The sequence below is a fragment of the Dendropsophus ebraccatus genome, chromosome 5 (genome assembly GCF_027789765.1).
Source record: "Dendropsophus ebraccatus isolate aDenEbr1 chromosome 5, aDenEbr1.pat, whole genome shotgun sequence".
Lineage (NCBI taxonomy): Eukaryota > Metazoa > Chordata > Amphibia > Anura > Hylidae > Dendropsophus > Dendropsophus ebraccatus.
In genome coordinates this window covers 133915001-133942006 of record NC_091458.1, presented here as the reverse complement: position 1 = coordinate 133942006, position 27006 = coordinate 133915001, and the positions used below count along the sequence as shown (strand labels likewise).

Sequence of the window (27006 nt, the reverse complement as noted above, 5' to 3'; positions counted from 1 at the left end):
GATTTTCTGCAACTGATTGATTTGCTTTGGTGCACAGACAATGCTGATTTTCCAAAGCAGATCCACAATGTATGAACACAACCTGAAATTACAAGCAGAGAAGGTTTCTGCTCTTTTGGTAGATAGAGTGGGAGCCCGGCTGTCATGTAACAGCTGAGCTTTCATGCACACATGGAAACACACACAGATATGCACATTGCATAGACACACACACACACACGCACACACACACAAATATGCACATTACTCACATTTAGACAAATGCATACACACATGCATATTCACATTGTACGCAGACAGACACACATAAAAAATCAGCACATTACACACAACAGATAGACTGATATACACACGAATATGCACATAACACATAGGCACACACACAAATCTGCACACATACATACTTTATATACACACACATACACACATTACATGTTATGCAAGAAAACTCCAAGGTAGTCCACATGCATGAAATCGCCAGCTGCGGGGTTTCTGCTCAGTCCTCACTTTGCAGCCTCTGCATCTCTCTGTCCCAACTGTAGAGCTGTGACAGCAGGAAGCAGCCTGTCCCCATACATGGGAGGGGCTGGGGGAGAGTATACTGTAGATGGGATCTGCTTCTCTCTTAAAGAGGTAGTTCAACTAAAAATATTTACTTTCTAATCAACTGGTGCCAGAAAGTGCCAGAGATTTGTAATTTACTTCTATTTAAAAAAAAAAAAAAAAAACTCAAGTCTTCCAGTACTTATCAGCTGCTGTATGTCCTGGTGTATTCTTTCCAGTCTGGAGAACAGGAGAGGTTTTCTATGGGGAATTGCTACTACTCTGAACAGTTTCTGACATGGACAGGGGTGGCAGCAGAGAGCACTGTCTCAGACTGGAAAGGATACACCACTTCCTGCAGTACATACAGCAGCTGATAAGTACTGGAAGACTTGAGATTTGTTTTGAAAGAATTTTTTTTTGTGAATCACCCCTTTAACAGTTTCCTGGCTGTCATCTCTCTATATATAGTAAGCTAGGTGCGTCATTAAATAAGCTGCCTAGCTTACTGGAGGCTGTGACAGGCAGGGAGATCTGTGCAGCAATACTGAGCCAGAGAAATGCTAATGTCAATCAAGAGAGTTCCACTTGTCAGCTGAGGAGCCACCAGCTCAGGGGCCCACCGAGGGATTGCCCGAATCCCCGGCAGGTCAGTCTGTCCCAGATGTCTTGTATATTAAGCATCTGCCTGTACCTGAGTATTTTTATATGTGAGCACATTCCGTCTGCTTTGCAATTCTTCTGTAATAATCCCTATGGGGTAGAAAATGTACAGCTCAGGCTTAAAATGCATCAATTTTACCATTCAGTGCATGTAAAGTATTGCGTTCTTGTGGCAGTGTAAACTGAATGCATGATTTCATTTGTTTCATATGCTGTTGTGGTGTTCCACCACTGGTGTTTTGTATCTCTCCTGTGCACCTCTAATTACTCCAAGTTAAGTGGTGATGGAAAGTACTTTAAAGGTTCACCACCAAATGTCAGTTATTTGTATTCCTATGTATTGCACAGCTGAAGTCAGTATTGGGGTAATGTTTTTTGAATGTTTTATATGTACCACATGCTCTTATTGACTAATAGGAGGTGCTCTCTACTTCTGACCTATCTCTATTCCTTTCTCTTTTGCACATACTCTTTTCCACCACTCACAGGGTAGTGACTTGGCCACTGTGGGAAGTAGTTACTTGGTGGGGGAGGTGTAGCTTCAGTCTTATCCAGATTCTGGTGGAAGAAAGACACAGAGGACAAACGTCTCTGCTGTAGACAAGCCAGGGCCTGGCTTATGCCAGGACCCTCGTCTGGGACAAAAGTGCAGTCTAGTCTGAGACACAGAAGTGTACAGATGCAGCTAGAGACAACCAGTTCTTCCAGTATTCCTACTTTATCTACTATGCAGTGCTATACACTAGAAAGGGAGAAAAGTCTAGGAACATCCTAACCCATGCCGAGAACCAATCTAAAAGGTGCAGGGCAGTATTCTGAGAACCAGAGAAACTAGCCTGGATAGGACAAAGCTACCAGGGAAAGTCTTTGTATCCTATCTCGTAGTTCAGGTAACTGGGACACCTCCAGAAACTTAGATTCACCCTATTAGGACAGGTCACTCGACACTGTAGGGCACAAGGTGGTCAGATACAGTCTAATCACAGGTACAAGTACATTTCTCACTCTAAAAGTATTTTTCCAAAGTTCTGGCAGAGTACAATGCTACATTGATTGGGACTCCCTCAACAAATTCTCCTCCTCTTCTCTACTCTCAACTTTCCAAGCACCACTACAACTACCTCTTTCTACTCTTCTTCTTCCAGCACCTTTTCAAGAACAACCGAGTTAAGCACTAAAGTCTGTGTGAAGATTTATCTATTCTACTAGAGTGTGTTGTACTAATGACTAAAGACTACACAGTAAAGCTGTTCTATTTTTGATATCATTGGGACTCCGTCACCCTTATACACACCAGAACTAGAGATGAGCGAACCTGGAGCGTGCTCGAGTTGATCCGAACCCGAACTTTCGGCATTTGATAAGCGGTGGCTGCTGAACTTGGATAAAGCCCTAAGGCTATGTGGAAAGCATGGATATAGTCATTGGCTGTATCCATGTTTTCCAGACAACCTTAGAGCTTTATCCAAGTTCAGCAGCCCCAGCTAATCAAATGCTGAAAGTTCGGGTTCGGATCGACTCGAACCCGAACCCGGTTCGCTCATCTCTAACCAGCACCCATACACATTAGCCCCACACCTTGGGTTATTTTTCCCCTTTCTGTGGGTGGCAGTACTGATAGTCTGGGTGGGTCAGTTGCCACTCAGGACTACCGTGACAAGAGCCCAAGGGACCCACTACAGCTTGGCAGGTCACTGATCATTTTGGGAATTACAGCCAGCCACAACATAAATCAGGTACCACCATCACACCTGTTTGCTGGACAAGTACAAGTACGCCACTCTTATATTAGGCCCCTCCCCCTTTCCCCCAGCAGGATACACTAAGTGGCGCCCGGCATACAAAATCTACACCTGCTTCCTCCCACGCCTCCTTCCTGTCTCATCATGCCCCCGCCAGCCCGCCCATCGGGCGAGCGGGGCGTACGGAAAGCATACGCCAGGGAGAAGGGGCGTATCTGCACCTTCTCCCTGGCGCACGCTTTGTAAATCCCACCCAATGTGTGTATTATACCTGTATGTGACATGATTATATACTTTTTCCTATACTGTGATATCAGGGAGGAGCCTAAATGTTTGTCTGGCAGTATTATTCAGTCACAGTATGGTTATAATGGTAGTGGTCATGGTGTGACGGTATTATTTGTCCATTTAGTGGATTTTATAGTGGTAGTAGTCATTATGTGGTGGTAATGGTAGTTATAATAATTACGGTGTGGAGATATAAAATGATACTTGCATCCATTGGTCTTGGTGTACTGGGTTTGGTGATAATATTTGCTTCTTGTATACTGGTGTTATTTAGTAACTGTGGGGGAGATTTACCAAACATGGTGTAAAGTGAAACTGGCTCAGTTGCCCCTAGCAACCAATCGGATTCCACTTTTCATTCTTCACAGATTTCTTTGAAAATAAAAGGTGGAATCTGATTGGTTGCTAGGGGCAACCGGGCCAATCCTTCTTTACACCATGTTTGATAAATCTCCCCCTTCAAATATCTACAGTATTAGGCCATGTTTACACGCTGTTAAATAGCGGCCGCTATTTGAATTTTAAATAACTCTTTTCATTCTTCAGTGATTTCCATTGAAGTCTATGTAAACAATGGCCGCTGCTTCACACATTGTATAAAATAATGGACGCTGTTAGCAGCGGCCATCAAATGAATGTTCGTGTCTTTAATTTGCGGCCCATTATTGTGCAAACAGCAGACATTATTTTAAGTTTATCACACAGAGACTTTTTTCATCATCCTTTGTATTAAAATCAATGGACCTTTTAATTAAAAAAACACCCAAAAGGGCCATCTTTGACTCTGATCTAGCATAATGTTCCAACGGCCCTTATTGCTATGACGGCCATTGGAACATGCTAAACCGCTGCCGTTGTTTGGTACTCAAAACAGCAGCTGCTATTTTCAAATAATGGCCATAAAAAAATCATTGTGTGAACTTTGTTGTTTCCATAGACATCAATGTAACCCACTGAAGAATGAAAACAATGGCCGTTTTAAATTCAAATGGCGACCATTATTTTACAGCGTGTGAACATGGCCCTATCATGCAACAGTCTAACTTATGTTAACATTATATATGTGTATTATTATTTTTGTCTATATCCTAAAACTTGCCCTGGGGTCCTACTTACACCTCTGAACACTGCTGTAGAATGTAGCTAGCAGATGCTAGGCAAATTTGCTAGAGTGGGATCCTTGTGCTGCTAGATAGATAGATAGATAGATAGATAGATAGATAGATAGATAGATAGATAGATAGGGCCCACAGGAGGAAATGATCCTGGGGGCCCACCCATGAAGAACCAGTGAAAAAAGACATCAATCAGTGTTAGTGCAGATTCTAAAGATGGGGGCCCACCTGAGGAATCTCCGGTCCTCTGGTGGGCCAGTCCGACACTGTAGATAGATAGATACAGTGGTACCTTGGTTTAAGAGTAACTTGGTTTAAGAGTGTTTTGGTTTAAGAGCGCACAGTTTTTAAAAATTGTGACTTGGTTTAAGAGCATTGCTTTGGTGTAAGAGCTCCCTGTACTGGATGGGAAGCAGAGTGGGGGAGGGGCATGGACTACATAGCGGGGTCTACAGCACTGTACTCTGACCCAGGAAGTCTCTCTCACCTAGCAGATCCACTTCAGGCTGGGGCTTGCATCAGGGGACAGGATTGTGGAGGTAATCTCTTCATAGCTGTAACCCTTTTTTCCCTTGACAGAGTGCTGCTATAGGGTGGGTTCACACTACGGATAAACTCGGAGGAATTCCGTCGGCTGTCCACGCGCACATGTCACTTCTTTTGGCGGATAGCATAATACGCGGGCCCATAGAATGGTGTCTATGGAGCCGGCGGAAAGGCGCGCGGCCATGTGCGCGGACAGACAGCGAAATTCCGCGGACATTATCCGCGAGAATTCTTCAGTATGAACCCACCCATACTGTGTGGGTGCTCCCTGCAGTCTCTGTCAGTCCTGATTGCTCCATGCCCCTTCCCCAGAGGTCTGTGACCACACAGACCTCTGACAGCAGCCCTGCTTCTCTATTCTAGCCTGTTGTACTACACCACTGCATTATGGGGATCTGCAGTTCCATCCTGTATCTACAAACTGGTGTTGTGTTGTCAGGGTTGTGCAGTTACTATACAATATACACAACATGCAGATTGCTATACTGTACAGTAACTTATAATATTACATATTCAGCTGTTTATAAATGTTTGTTTCATTTGTTTTACATGTTATTCAGAATATAAAAAACATTATTTTTGGGATGTGGAACCAATTGTCTGCATTTCAGTGATTTCTTATGGGAAAATCTGCTTTGGTTTAAGAGTGGATTTGGATTACAAGCACGGTCTCAGAACGAAATATGCTCCTAATCCAAGGCACCTCTGTACATAGAGAGATAGATCTCATAAATGATCTTCAATGCCATGTAACATAGGTTATTTTCAGGTGGTTGGGATTTCTACCAGTATAGGAACAAGGACAGCCCAGAACTACTAGGTTCTCATGACTAGTGTACACTACTGAGATACCATGCTACCTTCTTAATTAAAGCAGAGACTGAGAACACAGTTTTATACTATAAGAATGTATCTTACATTGGAACATTAAGGGGTTAATCTTTGGTACCATAATAATGGGGTCTGTTTACATGCTACTAAAGCAGCACATTGGCAAAAATGACATTCCTCCGCCAGGCTTCCCTGTCTAAAATGATAGGGTCTGTGATGTAACAACCACTGCTTGGGCACAATTAGCCAGATGGAGGAGTAGCGGAACAATGTGTTGTGTTTTACTTCCCTGAGAAGAACAGATTAGGTTGGAACTGATTTTCAGATGCTTCAGCGGACTCAACGAGAGCCTGGATGTGGTTGATAATCTTTAAAATGTTTTCCCCCATCGTAAACAGGAATATCTATTTGTCGAGTGAGAGCGGCTGCATTTAAAGTACAGTTATTACAAGATACCTATAGGTTCTAGAGAATAGCCAGTTGTTTAACATACAATACAGTATATATATATATATGTATACACACACACACATATATATATATATATATATATATATATGTGTGTGTGAATTCTATTTCCTCTCCAAAACGTAAAAAGCCAAAAAAGTAAAAAGTTAATTATTAATTAAAATCAGCGAGTCCCACACATTATGATTGTTACAGTTGCCAAGCAATGAAGCTAGATTGGTTGCCTCTTCTGAATTATCATAGCAAAGTGTATCTGTCGATTTTTTTAAAACCGTCAGGGTTTTGTTAGATTAACCCTTCACAGTGGTGATAAGATTATTTTAGTGCTCTCGCTGCTGTTATTGAGCACCTGATAGTCTCCTACATGGTGCACAGATATATCATTTTCTCCACTTTAAGGGGCAGGACTAGAGCTGTGCTGTTTGACACCTACTCCTCTTTGCATGATATAGTAATAGTAAAGTGTACTAAACTGAACGGGCTGGCATTGTGCTGACATTTGATTTGTACATGATTATAGATGGCTCGTGGAGAGATGAGGTTACTGATGCACTGACTTAGCTTTTATTGCGCTTCTTAAAGTGTACCTGTCATTTGTAAACACTTTTGACATGTCATTAAGACATTTCCAAAGGGTTACTCAGTCCGGGTCTGAGTGTTCAGACCTGTACCGATTGGGAGAAGAAGTGGGAGAGGACAATGCTGCAGTGCGGTCCACTCCTGCTCTGTGTTAGAAAGAGAGTCGGTCTCATAATGAAAGTCTATGGAGCCTGACTCTCTCCCCGCTCATTCTCTGGATCAATATGGAAGACATGTTAAAAATGGCACTTTAAGATTAGATATTCACATCATATATGAAATGACAACATCCAGAAAGCAGCGACGGCTCAATTTTATGGCCTTTTTCACAATGGGAGTTTATTAACACCGATTTGCACTGAGGTTACTGATGCACTGATTTTGCCAGGTGCTATGTGAGCAGACATAAAAGACAACTTCTATGAATAAAATGTTCACATCACGTAAAAAGTAGCTACATTACAAGTCATGTAATTATTCCAATGCATCAGGTTTTAAAATTTGTGGATGAGTAGTGCTGGAAAATGTGTAACTGCAGCTCAACTCCCACTGGTCCCATAGCAAGAAACTGTACGGAGCCCCATGAATCCTTTACAGCCTGCCCACCACCCATACTCACACAGTCTGATGCAGTCCCCTGGCGTTCCTTAGTTCTCCCAGCTCCCCATGTCACTGGTGCATCAAAGACCCAGAAGAATGAATGCAAGGGGACTACACCAGGCCAGGTGAGTATATGTATGCTGGTCCGTGGGAGGGGGCTAGTGGGTGCTGGTGCTAGCTGCTGTGCGGGCGGGGGAGGTCAGTGCCATTGCCATATAGTACCATGGATGCAGACTGCAGTCCTTTGGGGCTCCATGGCAATTGCGTGGTCTGCCTCCATGATAGCTATGTCACTGATCATCTTCTAATCAGTCTATTTTTCCAGTATAGAAAGAAAAACTTTTTAGAGCAGTAAATAGGAGACACATAATGGGAAGGGGTCTTAGGTCACAAAGTAAGTGTGACTGTTTTCAGGATGCTCTTACTCCATAATGAAGCTGGAATTTCACTGCTTCTGCATTATGAAATACCATGAATGTATGTATGTGGAGGGAGAAGATTCAGAAGTGAAGCATGAATAAATTAAGGCTGGTACAGGCATACGATACACGAGTCGGTGTGTGGGTGTGTGTGACCTTCCAAGCTATTATTCTGATGTAGGGAATATGACATTCCTTTTGGAGTGATTTCATTTATGTCATGCTGAATTCATCATGTTGCTGTGATAGATTGCTATACTAACTGTTATTTTTTTAACATCATAGAAAAGTTGTTCAAATGCCTGGATGCTCAATTTATTACAGGATCTACTGTAGGTAAAAGGCCTGGGGCACAAGCAAGTACGTACTGTGGCTAAGTGTGTTTTATGGTATTTAATATAGCAAAATGCATGGGTACAGTAATGTAGTGTCTAAAGTCAAGGGATCTTAAAGGGGTTATCCAGCTAAAATCTTTTTCTTTCAAATCAACTGGTTTCACATGGCTATATAGATTTGTAATTTACTTCTATTTACAAATCTCAAGTCTTCCCATACTTATCAGCTGCTGTATGTCCTGTTGTTTTTTTTTTTTAGTCAGACACAGTGCTCTCTGCTGCCACCTCTGTCCAAGACAAGAACAGTCCAGAGCAGGAGAGGTTTTTATTGGGGATATATAACTGCTCTGGACAGTTCCTGTCTCAGACAGAGATGTCGGCAGAGAGCACTGTGCCAGACTGGAAAAAAAAAACCATTTCCTGCAGAACATACGGCAGCTGATACGTATGGGAAGACTTGAGATTTTTAAACAGAAGTAAATAACATATCTATATAACTTTTTAAACCAGTTGATTTGAAAGAAAAATATTTTCGCTGGATAACCCCTCTAAGGGGTTGCTTCTCTCATGAAGACTAGAAAAGCTTTCCGAGTCATTTTGTGCAGCGTTAATTGAACTGTTACATTGATGGCTGCCAAATGATCGTGGCTGGCCATTGTCGGCACTGACTGCATTCTGGACTGTGAAACAAATCCAGTGCTAGTGTAATGACCAGCTTTGCATTTGTAAAGAGGTCTCTGTGGGGTTTGATTAAAAAAAATGTGTCTCTACCCGAGGATAAATATTACAGGACAGTTTGCTTAATCACCATGTGCTATTTAATTAAAATCCTCGTTTCCCCGTTTTCTAGGATCTGCACAGGGTTGAATAGGAGTAGACAGCTGCTTATGGTGCAATTAATAACACCATTTATTTAGCTTAAAAGTTCATTTTACAAAAAAAAAAAAAAAAGAAGAAGAAGAAAAATAGTTATAGGATCATACTTCCTGGAAACCTCAGCAAATGAGGCAGAACACTCAGTAACAATTACTGAAACTCATTTTTGTATAAATTCTTTATTTAAAAAAAAACATGATACAGTATGTCTAAGTCTACATTTCAGGCTGTGCCCAGTCCCAGGTAAATAAGCATTGTGTTACAACTGGAGTCATGGATCTTCACCAGCACCCACCACAAAGTGGGATGGACTTGCTGTGGGAGGCGACCCCCAGGTCAATACCCTTGGATTAGTTCAGAAAGGCAAGAGAGCCGAAACGCGTCCTGTCTGGAGTGCAGAACTTTCCTTGTATGTTCAGATATAAATAAATTTGTGTGCAGAAGATTGGGTGAGTGCCGGAATAATTTCTTACTCTACATAGACTGTGCTCCTTCCTGGCACATCACTCCGGTGTGCCAACCAAATTTCTACCGCTACCCCTGGCTTGGCTTGCTAGTGGTGGTGAGGACAGGTGAAGACATGTAGGCAGGCAAGCTGAGACACAGCGGGACACACGGCTGGGACCACAGGCGGCAGGAACCACGGGCAGGAATCATGGGCAGCTGGGTCCACATGCTATAGAAAGCATGCAGAGGCTCCAACACTAGGGTCAGGGCAGGGATTTATAGGGGAGTGTTTCTGCACATAGACCAATTAGGGATGTTCTGTCCCTTTAAATCCAAAGCAGCTGGCGCGCATGTGACCTGGGAGGCGGGGACGCACGCGGCGGCTAAGGGAGCAGGAGACTGGAGCCAGGACACGTAAGGCGCCCAAAAGTAATAATTATGACAATTATTTTCAGACGTCTTTTGCATACAGCGGACGTTATTTTTTAGTTCTTCAAACACAGGTTTGTTTTTTTTTCACCGTCCTTTCACCATTTTTACTATTAAATTCAATGGACTTTTCCTAGAAAGACACATCCAAAGGCAAATTAATCCACCTTAATTAGAATAATTTACCAACAGCCGTCATTGCACTGCAGGGCGGCCAACCAGCAAAATGAGGGACGTCACTTTAAAAAATAAAAAACGGGAAAAAAATACAATCACGTGCGGACCTGTTGTGGATTTTCCGCGTAGATTTTCATAGTACAAATTAAATTTACTAAACGTTTCACAAAAAAAGGAGCTACAGCATCTCCAATCTCCAAAACTGCTGATTTATTACAGATTTTGAATTTTTGTTACTGAAGTCAAAGGGGGAAAAAAAAATACAATAAATCTGCAATTTTTAAATTATTAACTTTGTATATTCTGCAACAAAATCCTCAGCTTAAAATCTGTACTAAAATCCACAAATATTTAGTGTGGATTGTGGTGCAAAAATCAAGCAGATTTTCCACTAGCATTTCGGCAACATGTAACTAAACTCGAAAATGGATTTTTTTTTTATCATTATTCATAATTCAGCTACACCTCATCTAGTTGTTTCTTTCTATCTGACAATTCCTGGAACCCTTTTCTTTATTTGGCTCGTGTCACCCCTGAAAATGACATGTGTTTCTGTTCACTCAATGAGGTCAGCCAGCAATATTCTACAAGAGGAGTTCATATGGTCCTGCTACAGCAATAAAATTGATGGCTGCAGCAGAGCTGGGCTGAACCAGATGACACTGCAGTAATATAGGTGGTGAGTGTGTGTTATATGGGCAAAAACATCCTAGAGCGCTTCATAAAGAGACAGTTCCAATTTGAATATCATCATTAGTTTGTTGGCTATTTAATATCCACCATGATTGTATTTTAGTTGATTTATATGGCCTACCTGTAGTGTGGAAGGAAATAGAGCAAATAATAGGGAGAATGCACAAACCTCTTAAAGGGGTTTTTCCAGCAAAAATGTTTTTCTTTGAAATCAACTGGTGTCAGAAACTTATATAGATTTGTTATTGCCTTCTTTTAAAAAATCTCAAGTCTGTCTTAGAACTCTGTCTCAGTTTTCTATGAATCCCCTTAGAAAACCTCTCCTGCTCTGGACAGTTCCTGCCTTGGCCAGAGGTGGCAGCAGAGAACACTGTGTCAGACTGAAAAGAAAACAACTTGTTTCGCATGATCTATAGGAGCGAATAAGTATGGGAATACTTGAGATTTTTCAATAGAAGTAAATTACAAATCTACATAACTTTCTGATATCAGTTGATTTGAAAGAAAAAGATTTTCGCTGGACAACCCCTTTAATTCAGGGTTCCAAAACTGAATCATAATTCTTTTTGGAAAACCTGACACCAATGTTGCAAAGAAACAAAGCTAACCACTGAGCCCCTGTGTGATCGCACAACAGATATTTGTGTGTCCTTTGCATATTAATATACAGGTTTGTTGTTTATTTCATCTAATTATTCCTATATTACATGATGTCATAAAATGTACATAGTTTTTTTCTTATTCTACTCTATGTAGGAAGTTTTCTAGGCATAAAAATGTCCTACATGGTAAAATACTATAATTCTCCCTATGCCTAAGGTAGGATCTCTTCTCCATCCCCCCTCTGCTTGGCTTTAGGTCCCCCGCCACATCTGTCCTGTGTAATGACATGTCTTGTGAGCCAACCAGTCATGGGCCGCTGAGGATACTTGTTATGCGACCTGTCATCCCTATGGATAACATGTCATCACACAGGAGTGCAAACAGAGATGTGGAAGGAAACACAAACCGTGGCAGCCAGGGAATGGGGAAGAAGACTTAGGGTAAGGATATCAAGAAGAGGTTTTTTTATGTTGTGTTTTTGCCTGAAAACCCATGTAAAGGTTTGCTGTTCCAACAATCTGACAAATTCTCTGAAAAAAGAAAAGGAAAGAAGACTTTGCTAAACCCCCAAGGACTGGCAACCCATTTTTTCCAGTCCAGTTCATTTATTATTGAGCATTTTACATATATATATATATATATATATATATATATATATATATATATACTTTTTTTTTCATTAATGCTGTTGCTGTATTTTGCGTATTCTACTTTAGTCTAGCAATATGGCTTGTTATCCATATTCATAATAGGTATATGTTTGTGGGACTGTTAAAGGGGTGCTTCAGAGAAAAAAAAAATGTTTTCAAATCAACTGGTGTCAGAAAGTTATGGAGATATATAAATTACTTCTATTTAAATTCTCAAACCTTCCAGTACTTATCATGCAGGAAGCTGTGTATTCTTTAAAGTCTGACACAGTGCTCTCTACTGCCACCTCTGTTTGTGACAGGATCTGTCCAGAGCAGGAGAAAATTCCCACCATTTAAAAAAAAAAAAAAAAAAAAAAAAACCTCTCCAGCTTTGGCAGTTGTGGCAGCAGAGAGCGCCATATTAGACTGGAAAGAACACACCACTTCCCGCGGGGCATACAGCAGCTGATAAGTACTGGAAAGCTATCTTTTTTTTTTTTAATAGAAATCATTTACAAATCTTTATAGTTTTCTTAAACCAGTTAATTTAAAAAACTCTTTCCCCCCCTTCCCTCTGGACTGCCTGATGAAACTACAGCTATGTAGACAATGGGGAATTGCTTCTTTTATTTACTATACTGGCACCAATAAGATGTTATTGAACAAGGACATAACACATATCACACAGCCAATCACTGGAAGCTAACTTTCCTACATACCCTAGTATTTATAATTTTAAATGGATGGATGCCATTTTTAGAGGGGTCAGCGGATGAACAAAATCTAACATGGCAAAAAGTTCTGTGTCTGCAGTCTCCTCTAATATAAATCTGTCAGTACTTGAAAAGAGTAAATTGTATTGATTATAATCACACTTCTGCAGGCGGTTAGTTACAGAGATGCTTCGCGATGGCTAGAAAGTATGCTAATTTCTCAATTTACGAGGACATCAGCGTAATTCATTCTATGCTGGTGTTTTCGTCGGTTACCATACTTGGCACTTTTTTGCAAGTTAACCTGGCTCTCATTAATCAGGTCCCATAAAAAGCCTTAGTAATTTACTGAGCCAAGTTTAACCCGGGAATAGATTTTGTTCCAAATTTAGAAGTCAAATCGCTTGAGCGGAATTGTCAATTGGTTTAATGCTTCACAAGTTATTCTAAAAGCCCTGGCAGTCCAAGTATTTTTAGAAAAAAAAAGTCTTTAAGAAAGATACATAAAGACAGAGAGAGAGCACAAATGTTAACTCTAAAAACTTTTTTTTACATAATTTATTGAATGCGGCAATGGCTATAACTATGTAATGGACTCTTTTGGTTAAAGTGAATGTACCATCAGGTACCATGCCTTAAGTTTTATACATGAATGGGTCGGCACCATCGTGGGGATGCTGGAGTCCCAGTCCTATTTTCCCAGGCCCAGTTCCTGCTCATGGTGCTGGTCTATTTCCGGAAACTGGCCCGGCCTGAAACACTGAAGACGCGCCCATCCGCCCTCAGTGTGATAATCTCCCCTCCTCTCTGTAACGCGGATCCGTTAGAATCAATGGAGCCGCATCACAGAGGGTAAAGGAGATCATCACACCCTGGGGGGGGAGGGGTGGGCCCGCCTCCAGTGCTTCAGGCAGGGACGTTTCCCGGGAATAGACCAACACCATGTGCAGGAACTGGCCCCGGGTTCAAAAAAGGACCATGACTCCGGCATCCCTGTGCTGGCGCCTATCCATTCATGTATAAAACTTAAAGCATGGTACCTGTAGGAAGATTTGGTTTCCTATTTCTCACAATCGAAATCCAAATCAATACTGCAAAACCCTTAACAGGCTGCAATTTATATGACAATTACTGGGTGGCCCCATATAAGACTATCTATAAAGTACATAGATCTTAAGACTACCCCTCTTACAACGCACACCAAATAAAAATGTATAAAAAACATAGGACAGCAGTGAGATCTGAGAGGCAGAGAAGGAGGTACAGTAATACGGGTAGGATACAAGGGCGGGCCAGACTGGTGAAAGAGGTGTGATTTTTCAGGGCACCACTCTTCCGTAACTTTTTTTTCCATACCCAGGACACCTGCAGCTTGCTCTGCCCTTTATATGGTTGCCACATACAGTGGGGATGCTGCCAGATTTGAGCTCCCTCCGCCATATACGGTGACTGCAGATTCTCCAGTCCGGTGCTGAACTTTTTCAGCATCCGCCCTAAAGGATGACACCGGGCATATAAGACGACCCCCAACTTTTGAGATGATTTTCCTGGGTTAAAAAGTAGTCTTATACGCAGGAAAATACTGTATGTTTTTTGTTTGTTCGTTTTCTATATAAGTGACTCTTGTCACACATTTTGGTTATATTGTTATATGAAGCCATAAGTCTCCCCCCTACTACCACCACCCTTCCTATTGTAAGGGAACATAGAAAGAACCAGTACCATTCTTATTGCTTAATTGAAAGTTCCTGATATTTGTAGATATGTGTTAATATCTATTTACAAAAAGTTACGTAATTTTGTATTTAGGAGCAAATTCTTCCTATGGTCCACAGTGTTCAGTTACTGTACTTTAGTCAGGCATTTGTTAATGCTGGCATGCTCGCCATGAATAACGAACTCCATTGAAATCAATGGGACTTCAGCATTTAACCGTGTGCCCCCTGCTCGGCAGAGCGAAGGGCACCTAGTTCACTTATGGCCTTTTTTTGTTGAAATTGTTTTATATTTCTGCCCTTGAAGGGATGTGTAAATGAAATATACAAAGATTAGAATGAAAAAAAAAATGCAATAGGTTACTGCAAGACACCGGCGATATGCTGTCATTTGAGTTCTAATATGTCTTGCAATTAGGTATTGCATTCTAATTTATATATTTTGCCCCTTGAAGGGATGTGTAAATGAAACATGGAAGATTAGAATTAGAAATTAAATAGTTTCAGAGCTCCCAACATCATAATTAATGATTATGCTGGGGGGGCTTAGAAATAGTTTAAATATTTGTGCTACTGTGATGACAATGTGTCAGTAAAGTAGTACAAATATTTAAACAGTACCCCAAGCACCACGAGGTTCTCAGTCGATCATGGAGCTTGATCGAGCAACCCAATGCGAGCACTGTACTCGCCCAAGCATACTCGCTCAACACTGGTAGTTCTTATACTGTATATCCTTATGTAAATTATTGTTATGAATATTTTTAAGAAATCAGTCCATATTTTGTTTTGTCTTACAGCTACGTGAACATTTGGCAAAAGGTCAGCGCCTATTGGCAGGGCAAGGGATGACGCAGGTAGTACGGAGCATGTTGGAGTTGGTGTCAACTAAGAACTACTACAGCGGAGACCTTCTTTTTTGTGTTGAAATCTTGCGCAATGTAACCGATACATATAAGAGAGCCACCTATATACCATCCATTGAGGACATTCAGGTAAGTAGTAAACCCAAGGCAGCGATATTCACAGATTTTTATTGAACATCGTTGATAGCATAGAGAGTGAACTCCTCAATTCATGTGAAAGATCCTAAAAGTTTTCTTAAGGCCATGTTCACACACCATCAAAATGACAGCTGTTTTTATTGGACAGACACAATTTAATGACCAATAACATCCGTTATTTTAAAACAACGACCAAAATTCCTTGAATAACGGGCGTTGTTTTAAAATAACGCCCGTAATCTGTTGTTAAATTACGGGCATATGTGAACATAGCCTTAATTGTAAATAAGAATTAGAGTCCTATTATATGGGCCGATGAAGGCCCGATGAATACTGTAAACCTGTTAGATCGCGCTCATTTACTGAACTTATTAAACGGCTGGATAATTGTTTAGCAAGGGCTGCATGGACATTGTTAGCGATGTCTGTGCAGCCCTTGCCCAAACAGTTAATACTTTACATGTCCACGATCCCAATCTTTTCCTGTGCTCTGTATCCTTCCTGGTCCCACGGCTGCAGCTTCAGAGCGGCCTATCTGAGCTGACAGGCTGCTCAGCCAAACACAGGCTGTGGCGGTCCCGGCCAGTGACTAGCTAAGACTGTTAGTCTGTTAATACATATCCTCTCTACACTCCGGTAATCGTTTAGCAAGGGCTGCATGGACATTATTAGCGACATCTGTGCAGCCCTTGCTAAACGATTACTGGGAGCGTAAAAAAGTAAAGCATTAACTGTTTGGGCAATTGTCGGCTGTCGGCCGCGCATCACTATTACATGTAGCGATGCGTGGTCGACTGACGATGATTTTAGGTCTGGGCCTAAAGAAACGATCAGCCAATGATCGTTTTATTGGCTGATCATTGTCTCTATTACACGGAGTCTGATGTCACTCCAAGTAATAGGGCCCTTAGGGTAAATGTACATGTAGTGTAAATGCTGCAGACGACACTACCAGCCGTGTGGAAGATCTGAATGAAACTCATCCACATGCCGAGCAGACATCGACCCGCGATGGCAATTTTTAAATCAATAGCGTATCGATTTCTGTTGCGGACTTTCCCCATGGATTTAACCTCTTTTAAAGTTTGTTGCTCCAATTGGAAACTGCACTGACTTGTATTATGTCAGCGTGGTTTCAGGTAATGCGTCACAGCAACACTTCGGCCACATCCCAGCCGCGTAACAAGAATAAGATTGGGTAAAGGTTAAACATGCAAACAAATCTATTGTGACAGTGGTGAACCTAATAATAAAGTATGTATTTCCTAGTATAGTAATTACACTGACTTTTTGTGTCTTTTCCTTGGTTTGTCCTCTGTTTCCTTATCATATGTAAATGGTAACATAGCCTCCACCCCTGCTTTTTGTTTTTTGTTTTTTTTTGCCGTCTTGTCATGTCCTCCTGTCTGTCATCCATTCTACCTTGAGCTTTGCCGTGGAGGCAGCCTTGTATTTCCATGCGTAACATTCAGACGGAGCCTGTAAGTGCTGTCACAGTGAGTTGTAGCACACACATAAAAGGCTCTTTTGCTTGTTAACAGAGCTCATGTTGTGTATAATGTGATATTACGGCCGGCACACGGTGCTTTGCAGCCTGCTCTCTCTCATTATTCTCTTGCCCTCTTTTCTTAATCCTCTACATATCATTTTAGCTCTATCTTCTTTTTTTTTTCCTTATTATTTTTACCTGTAATTTCTTTTCCTCTCCCCCTTTATTTTTACCGAATATCTCGTTCCTCTTATTGTCCGTGTCTTTTCAGCAAGACGATCTCTGTTGTGATCAGCAACAATGGTTTTCTCCATTTTCTTTTCTTTGATTTTCTTATTTATGCAGAGAAGTTTGACATTTGCCATGATTTCTCTTTTCTCGGGAACAATGCCGCGATCCCGCCATTTATTCTATAATCCTTACCTGTGATTTGTGCATCTCTCTCTCTGTATGGAGCAAAAAAAAAAGCATTTTAATATCCACTTACTGCTATAGAAAAGCCAATATTTGGGGCTAAAACAGGGGCCTTGTGCGATTATTACTTATCATTATGATCACGTCTTGAAATCCTGAGTAAATTGCAGTGTATATGGCCAGCTTTGGGATATTTATTCACTCGGAAGACATTCACGCACAGCTATATATGATTTAGTGTGGGCAAAGATAAAGTGAGGGTTTCCATGGTATCCCAGCTTGCTTTTCTCCTCTCTCCCACTCATTTCAAAGTCAATCAGGGCAAGCTGTGTAATATAACTCTCACCCTATGTAGATAAACCTGGTGTGGAAACTGTCTTAGTCAGGTGTTGTTTGCTGCTGATATGTAAGGATCTTGGATACAGAAAGAGAGACAGAGAAATATATACTGTTTGTAGCAGGGCTAGGTACAGTAGCGTACCACATTTTGGGGACGTTAATAATGGCTGGCTGCCTTCTATTTAGTAGCATCAGTTATGGAAAACCATGAAATTGATGGCCTGTCCTTGGGGTAGGCTATCAATATTAGATGGTTGGGGATATAACTCCATGCACCCATTCATTGCTTTCTTCTGTTTGTCCTTGTATTGCTATACTTTTAGGGTCCTATTAGACCAGTGTTTCTCAACTCCAGTCCTCAAGACCCACCAACAGGTTGTGTTTTGAGGATTTCACAAGTGATATAATTTTAGTCAGTGCACCAGTTACTGCCCCAGCTGTTCGTTGTATGGGATATCCGCAAAACATGACCTGTTGGTGGGTCTTGAGGACTGGAGTTGAGAAACACTGTATTATGGTCCGTTTACACCAAGCGAAAATTTGCCCAATCGATCGTTTAACGATTTTAAAGCAATGATTTGGTTTTGATAACCATCAGGGTTTAGACGAATTAATCGTTAGAAAATTCATTCGAAAAATCGTTATTGCGATTGTTTTTAAGATCGCTTAAGCCCATCTCACACATAGGGTGAATCTTTGAAAGGCTGTTTACACAAAGCGATCTGCGAATTTTTAGCTAACGACCAGTGACGATTTGAGAACATGTTGAAAGATCACAATGAAAGTTTTTTCGCTCGTTGATTGTTCGCTGTGTTTACCCAAGCCGATTATCACTCAAATGCAATTGTTATTTCGAAAATTCGAATGATAATCGTTCCGTGTAAACGCACCATTGGATGGCCCAATCAATACTGGAAACAAATGCTTATCTGCTAGATTAGTGCTCGTTTACCGGACCTATTACACGGCCTGATAATTGTTAAGTAAGGGCTGCACAGACCTCGCTAGCGAAGTCTGTGCAGCCTTTGCCCAAACAGTTTTTACATTACCTTCCATGTTCCCGGTGTTTCTGCAGCAAACAGAACTGGGGAAAAAGCAGAGTGCATCAAGCTGTCACCCACCCATCACTATTACACATAACAATGTGTGGTCGACACCCGATGATTTTAGGTCAGGGCCTAAAATAACGATCAGTCGATGATCGTTTCATTGGCTGTTCATTGTCTTGGAGCAATCACTCAGTGGATTAAGGCCTTTAGAGCCATTAAATGGTATCGCACCTTTACCCTGTTTACTAGAGATGAGTGAACCTTGAGTATGCTGGAATTTGTCCGAACCCAAACAATCGGCATTTGATTACCTGTTGCTGAAGAAGTTGGATGCAGTCCTAGGGAGTCCTAGAAAACAATTTTTTCCAGGCAGTCTAAGGCCTGCATCCAACTTCTTCAGTCACCAGTAATCAAATGCTAATTGTTCGGGTTCGGATTAACCCTATTGTGCTCAAGGTTTGCTCAGCTGTACAGCTCACTTTAATAAGGCAACTCTGCAATACCTTGCACCACTGCTACTGATAGTATGGCAATACAAGGTTGACCATAAACATTGGAGAGGCTACAGCACTTGCACAAACAGCATATTGGCACGAGTACCATGAGTTGGACCCTTGCCGATCTAACATTAATGACTCAAGGCTTGATAATCCCTTAAAGGGGTTTTTGAGCCAGGACTCCTTTTAGGTGATGCCTGGAGAGGGGGTGGGAAAAACAATTACATCCACTTACCTCCTCGACTCTAGTGCTGCCACCATTGCCGAAAAGGGGTCACAGATGGAGTTCTCCTTTATAGAATGATGTTGACCAATTTTGGTGGGCTGCCTTAACATCTGTCATCAGGAGAGAGAAGGATCGGGTGCTGGATTTAAACATGCCAGATTTTTTTGGTTTGTTTTCAGGGATGATAAGCTACCGCCAGAGCTGACAGACTTAGGGCCCTACGACACTGAGCGATAATCGGTCGAATCGATTATTGTTCTGTGTAATAGAGACAACGATCAGTCGAGAAAATGATTATCGGCTGATTGTTTCTTTAGGCGCAGAGCTTAAATCATTGGCCGCCAACTGCGCATTGCTATGTGTAATAGTGATGTGCGGACGGCGGATAACGATTCAACAAACAGTTTACATCACCTGTCTATGTTCGGTCTTCCTCCCAGTCCCTGGTGATTGGCTGAGCGGCCAGTCCGCTCAAACAGGCCTCTCTGAAGCTGCAGTGTGCGGGACTGGGAAGGAAGCAGAGCGCAAGAGGAGACCAGGAACGTTAACAAGTGATGTAAACTGTTTGGGCAAAGGCTGCATGGACATTGCTAACAATGTCCGTGCAATCCTTTTTAAACGATTATCAGACCGTGTAATAGGCCCAGTAAACAAGCACCAATTTGGCAGATCGGTGCTCACTTACAGTATTAAGCGGGCTGCCATCGGCCCGTGTAATAGGATCCTTACTTCACCCACCATAAAAAATACAAGTACAATCGGTCAAACCGAGCATGCACGTATATAGGGTTATGGTGAGAAAGCTAGCTATTGAGACAGCAAAATAAGCATTGCTTCCTGACCACCTCTTCGATAGCAAGCCTAGTTATAGATGTAAATGATGAATTATTCCTAATAACAGTGCCCACAACAGCCTTTCCTTACACCAAGAACACAATACCTAGGTTCATGTCAGTCATGTTCTTTCTTTAAGGAATTTTGCATCCGTATGATGTTGACTATCTTACTGTCATTGCCTCTGCATACATCTATTGATTACAGCAAATGGCGTTTAAAAGTTGCTCCCTCTCCTTATTGCATAATTCTTCCTTCTCCCCTCCTCACTAATCCTCTCTCTCTTTTTCTATGCAGAAGTTTTTCCATGCTGTCAGCCACATACTGGATGCAGATAATAGAGAGAAGTGGGAGGACGCTCAGCAGGTGGGGAGCAGTGACGATGCAGCAGCAAGCTGTGGATGTGTGACGTTGGTCTGTAGCGGGGGAGGGATGTGTGCGTGTATGTGTGACAGGAGGGGGATAATGCACAAGTGCAATGTAAAGACAAGCAGTATAACAAGCAAGCCACAACACTACTATTGCTGAGACATTGGACCATGTGCTGACTGTCAATACATATAGGTGCAGGAGATAATAATTTAGAAATGGAAGGCAATGTCAGCTTTTTTTTTTGCAGTAAGAAAATTCCCCCATAGTCTTATATTACTGTTATATCACTAGCAAGAGGAAACTCAAAATTTCCATACATAATACACACTGTATTCAATGAATGAACCATTGATTTCAATGTGGTGACATGTATTGCCGTTTCCCCTTTACGAGGGGTATCTGCAGTGTCCTGGTACCCGTATCCTTACTACTTTATATATAAGGTTGTTGTGTGGCTGAGGAATACCTTGTTTAGCACTTTTCACTGTGTTTGGGTATTATATGTTCTTTGTATGTACTACTACTTTGCCTGCCTTACCACTGCTTAATAGTATACACAGAAATATACTGTCAGTGCAAACATTGATATTTCTGCCGTGTCTTTACCACAGGTAATCACATGTATAAAAGTAAGATGTTTTTATGACATGATGTCTTTCAAGCAATGAGAACAGTCCTTAGTTCAAAGCCTGTTAACTTGGAAAGGTGTGATCTTAAAATCATTATGAGCCTGGCTTTTGGGTACATATCTGCTGTCTCAGCTACTACTGCAGAAGTTGGATGCAGCCCTAGGGATACAGCCATAGGCAGGGGCGTAGCTAATGTCTCTTGGGCCCTGGTGCAAGAGGTCAACTTGGCCCCCCCCCCCTTACCACATACTGACTAACACAACCGCTGCTACTGAATAAAATCCTCTGTACATAGACCAATATCACCTCATCCAGTCATATAGAGGTGGCCCCAGCTCTACACAGGCTCTATACACCATATACATTACAGTGCAAATATATCAGGTGACTCACAGGGGACGTCTTCTCTGATCGGAGTTCTTCCCTTTTCATCTTCTCCATCTGCCCAGGGCCAATATGAGAACTTTTTGGAGCCACGAATCCACAGAATCTGCCAGACAAACATATTAGGCTCCTCACACTGACACCATCCTCATCTCTCTACAAACTGCACATCTGTATTGGCCCCTTTACACCCTCATTTAGTGGGTAGCCTGACTCTATGTGACTCCCTTATAGTACATATCCCCCTATTGTATACACCCCCTGTGTAGTCCACCTTATAGATGGCCCCCCAATGTTTCCCCCTTATAGATGGCCCCCTGTGTTGTCCCTATTATAGATGCCCCCCATGTTATCCCCCATATAGATTGCCCCCATGTTATCAACCATATAGATGCCCCCCATTTTATCCCCCTTACAGATGCCCCCCATGTTGTCCCCTCCTCCTGCCCCTCCATCATCATACTACAACCACCTCCACCATAATACTACTACCCCTTCATCCTCCTGCCCTTTCATCATCATACCACTTCACCCCTCATCATCCTCTTGTTCCATCATCATCATACCACTACATCCTCATCATCCTCTTGTTCCATCATCATCATACCACTACATCCTCATCATCCTCTTGTTCCTTCATCATCATACCACTACACCCCTCATCATCCTCTTGTTTCATCATCATACCACTACATCCTCATCATCCTCTTGTTCCTTCATCATCATACCACTACACCCCTCATCATCCTCTTGTTTCATCATCATACCACTACACCCCCCATCATCCTCTTGTTCCATCATCATCATCATCATCATCATCATACCACTACATCCTCATCTTCTTGTTCCATCATCATACCACTACACCCCTCATCATCCTCTTGTTCCATCATAATCATCATACCACTACACCCCCATCATCCTGTTGTTCCATCATCATACCACTACACCCCTCATCCTCCTCTTGTTCCATCGTCATCATACCACTACATTCCCATCATCCTCTTGTTCCATCATCATCATACCACTACACCCCTCATCATCCTCTTGTTCCATCATCATACCACTACATCCCCATCATCCTCGTTCCATCATCATCATACCACTACACCCCTCATCATCCTCTTGTTCCATCATCATACCACTACACCCCTCATCATCCTCTTGTTCCATCATCATCATCATCATACCACTACACCCATCATCATCCTCTTGTTCCATCATCATCATCATCATACCACTACACCCCATCATCCTCTTGTTCCTTCATCATCATCATCATCATACCACTACACCCCTCATCTTCCTCTTGTTCCATCATCATCATACTACTACACCCCCATCATCCTCTTGTTCCTTCATAATCATACCACTACACCCCATCATCCTCTTGTTCCTTCATCATCATCATACCACTACACCCCATCATCCTCTTGTTCCATCATCATCATACCACTACACCCCATCATCCTCTTGTTCCATCATCATACCACTACACCCCTCATCATCCTCTTGTTCCATCATCATCATCATACCACTACACCCCTCATCATCCTCTTGTTCCATCATCATCATCATACCACTACACCCCCATCATCCTCTTGTTCCATCATCATCATCATCATACCACTACACCCCTCATCATTCTCTTGTTCCATCATCATACCACTACACCCCCATCATCCTCTTGTTCCATCATCATCATACCACTACACCCCATCATCCTCTTGTTCCTTCATCATCATCATCATCATACCACTACACCCCTCATCTTCCTCTTGTTCCATCATCATCATACTACTACACCCCCATCATCCTCTTGTTCCTTCATCATCATACCACTACACCCCATCATCCTCTTGTTCCTTCATCATCATCATACCACTACACCCCATCATCCTCTTGTTCCATCATCATCATACCACTACACCCCATCATCCTCTTGTTCCATCATCATACCACTACACCCCTCATCATCCTCTTGTTCCATCATCATCATCATACCACTACACCCCTCATCATCCTCTTGTTCCATCATCATCATCATACCACTACACCCCCATCATCCTCTTGTTCCATCATCATCATCATCATACCACTACACCCCTCATCATTCTCTTGTTCCATCATCATACCACTACACCCCCATCATCCTCTTGTTCCATCATCATCATACCACTACACCCCTCATCATCCTCTTGTTCCATCATCATCATCATACCACTACACCCCATCATCCTCTTGTTCCATCATCATCATCATACCACTACACCCCATCATCCTCTTGTTCCATCATCATACCACTACACCCCATCATCCTCTTGTTCCATCATCATACCACTACACCCCCATCATCCCCTTAAAAACAAAAAAATCTATACTCACCTGCATGATTTCTGTAGCCCCCAGGTCACACGCGCTGGCGGGCTTCCCCCGGCGGGAGGCGGGGCTTAGCACGGAGGGGCGGAGCTTCGCAGGACCTGTTTTTTTCTTAACGCGATGCTCCCTGCGCTGGAAGTACTTCCCCCCCCCCCCCCGCCGCACACAGAGCTCCCTGGGGGCCGCAAGACAGCCGGGGGCCCCTGCCTCTTGTGATCGCAAGCAAAACATTGCTTGCGGTCACAAGAGGGAGTGGGAGGCGGGCAGTGCAGTGGTAAGGGGGGGCCCGGTCGCGGCGGTGACCCCTGCGACCGCGGTCGCTACGCCACTGGCCATAGGCCATGTTCACACACTAAATGAACATCGGTCACTGTTTGACCCAGCTGCGTTAAACAATGGCCGATGTCCAAGATATTTACCAGGCCCCCACTGAAAAATACTTTATTTTAATTGGAATGTGGGCACATTCGGGTGTGCCCATGTTCCAACTTACCATAACACACAATGTAAAGTACAGCCAGGAGCTACACTTTAGGGGCCTATTCCACGGGGCCGATTCGGCCGATTATCGCTCGGTGGAATAGAGAAAACGATCAGCCGATGATCGTGTCATCGGCTGATCGTTCATTTAGGTTCAGACCTAAAATCATCAGTCCCCCACCGTGCATCACTACGGTGGAATAGCGGTGCGTGGCGGGCGACCAACGATTTGAGAAGCACCAAACATTACCTGACAGGACTTCTCCTCCGATCCATCTTTCTCCCTGGATCCCACGGCACAGCATCAGCAGCTCCAGAGCGGCCTGACTGAGCTGTCAGACAGCTCAGCCAATCACAGGCCAGGACCGCCACGGCCAGTGATTGGCTGAGCTGTCTGACAGCTCAGTCAGGCCGCTCTGGAGCTGCTGATGCGCCGAGGGACCCGGGGAGGAATACGGAGCGGAGGAGAAGTCCTGCCAGGAAATGTATGGTGCAAGGGCTGCAAGGACATCGGTAACGATGTCCCTGCAGCCCCCCCTAACGATCATCGGGGCCGTGGAAAAGGCCCAGTAAACGAGTGCAGATCGGTGCTCGTTTACATCGTTGATCGGGCCCCCATCGGCCCGTGAAATAGGACCCTTACACTATGAGCACAGGCTATATTGTACAGCCACTAGGGTAGATTTATCAAACATTGTGTAAAGTGAAACTGGCTCAGTTGCCCCTAGCAACCAATCAGATTCCACCTTTCATTCCTCACAGACTCTTTGGAAATTGAAAGGTGGAATCTGATTGGTTGCTAGGGGCAACTGGAACAATTCTACTTTACCAGTTTGATAAATCTCCCCCCCCCCCCACTGTTCACTGAATAGAGGCCGCACAAAATAGACCTGTCAGTTATTTTGTGCAGATTCTGAGAACCACGGCCGCAATGTATTCAGTGGTTCCATAGACTGCTATTCAGTGAAGCATTACTGTTAAACACTCTGCAACAACGGCTGTGGTTTAACGGCCAAATACACTGTGTAAACGGGGCCATAGACTGTATCCATGTTTTTTTCCAGGACTCTGGGGCTGCATTCAACTTCAGCAGCCACTACTAATCAAATGCCGCACGAGTGTGCTTGAAATTCAATCATCTCTGCTGATTAACTGACTAAAACAACAGGCATTACTGAGTGATGGGTCTTGTGTGAGGCCTACACCAGACCTACATGAGAATTTCTTTAGACCCAGCCTACTCTTATAAGTAACCAAGATTTGTACGCAGACTTTAAAATGCATATGCATATGAGCTTTTGTATTCTTATACTCAGTGTTGGATTGGGGTATCTGGGGCCCACCAGAGGAAATGACCCTGGGGGCCCACCAATAAAGAACCAGTGAGAAACACAATGTCACTCAGTGTTAGTGCAGGTTCTAAAGCTGGGGGCCCAGCGGAGGATTCTGCTTATACTGTATAATTTATAGATTATATTAAAACAAAAACTGGAATAACTCGCTTACATTTAAATCTTGTAATTATATAGACTGTGCCCAATAGCCAAATGCACAACACAGCAGGTATATGATCAATGGATCTCATATCCAACCATGAAGGAAGTATACAAAAGCACTGCAACCGTTTATGTTAACCCAGCCAGGGCATTATTGCTGGCTTTAAATTTTTAAGCCTTTTTCAGGTATGTGTGGATTCGTTGTAGATTCTCAGTGTGTATTCTCCACCAAAATCCTTCAGCACAGTACAGTATATGACCCTGTACAAAACCCTAGAAAGGGCATTCTTGAAATATTCCAACGCTGTGTTAGAAGTGTTAGAACTGGTGAGGATTTTTCTCTTTGCATCGCAGATTTTTTTTTTTTTAACTCACCTTAAAGAGAACACAGGGCCTCTCCAGCCCTGGTTGTTTTATTAAATCCTTGTATTTCCCGTGAAATACCAGTTCTGTAGGAGCTTCTCTTACGACTTTGTGTTGCATCATTCCTCTGTTATTCTTACTAAGGCTATGTTCACACTACGTATCAGACCGGCCGTTCCGTGACCCTGGCCGGGTCACGGAACGGCCAGTCTGTGCCCGGATCATCGCGGCCGCAGAGCTCTGATGCGGGCGCATCAGTGCGCGCCCGCATCAGAGCTTCCCATAGCACATAGTGAAGCGAGCAGCCGGAGCCGCTCGCTTTACTATGTGAACTGACAGGGCTTTCTGCGGCCGGAATTCACTGAATTCTGGGCGCAGAAAACTGACATGTCAGTTATTTGCGGCCCCATATGGGATCCTGGCCGGAGCGTGTACGATGTGTATATGCTCCAGCCGGGATCGGCAACAACGGACGTACTTTTATGTAGTATGAACATAGCCTAAAATTGTATGAGTGAATACCCATCTGGATGTTACTGGGGCACGTCCATACCCAGACTAGTACTGTCAGGTGTGAATGAAGTTAGGCGATATAGGGACATGAGCCTAAGTGGCTATATAGTCATACATTCTAGTT

The 27006-nt window shown here is 42.8% G+C and overlaps 1 protein-coding gene across 1 annotated transcript in view; it reads left to right on the top strand.

Moving 5' to 3' along the window:
* The window catches only part of ADGRB2 (adhesion G protein-coupled receptor B2), a 145472-nt gene that overhangs the window by 61983 nt on the left and 56483 nt on the right, over nt 1–27006 (top strand). Inside the window, exons 8-9 of the mRNA XM_069972977.1 lie at nt 15215–15409; nt 20564–20632. Coding sequence (XP_069829078.1) covers nt 15215–15409; nt 20564–20632 — 264 coding nt within the window. The remainder of the gene's footprint in view (nt 1–15214; nt 15410–20563; nt 20633–27006) is intronic.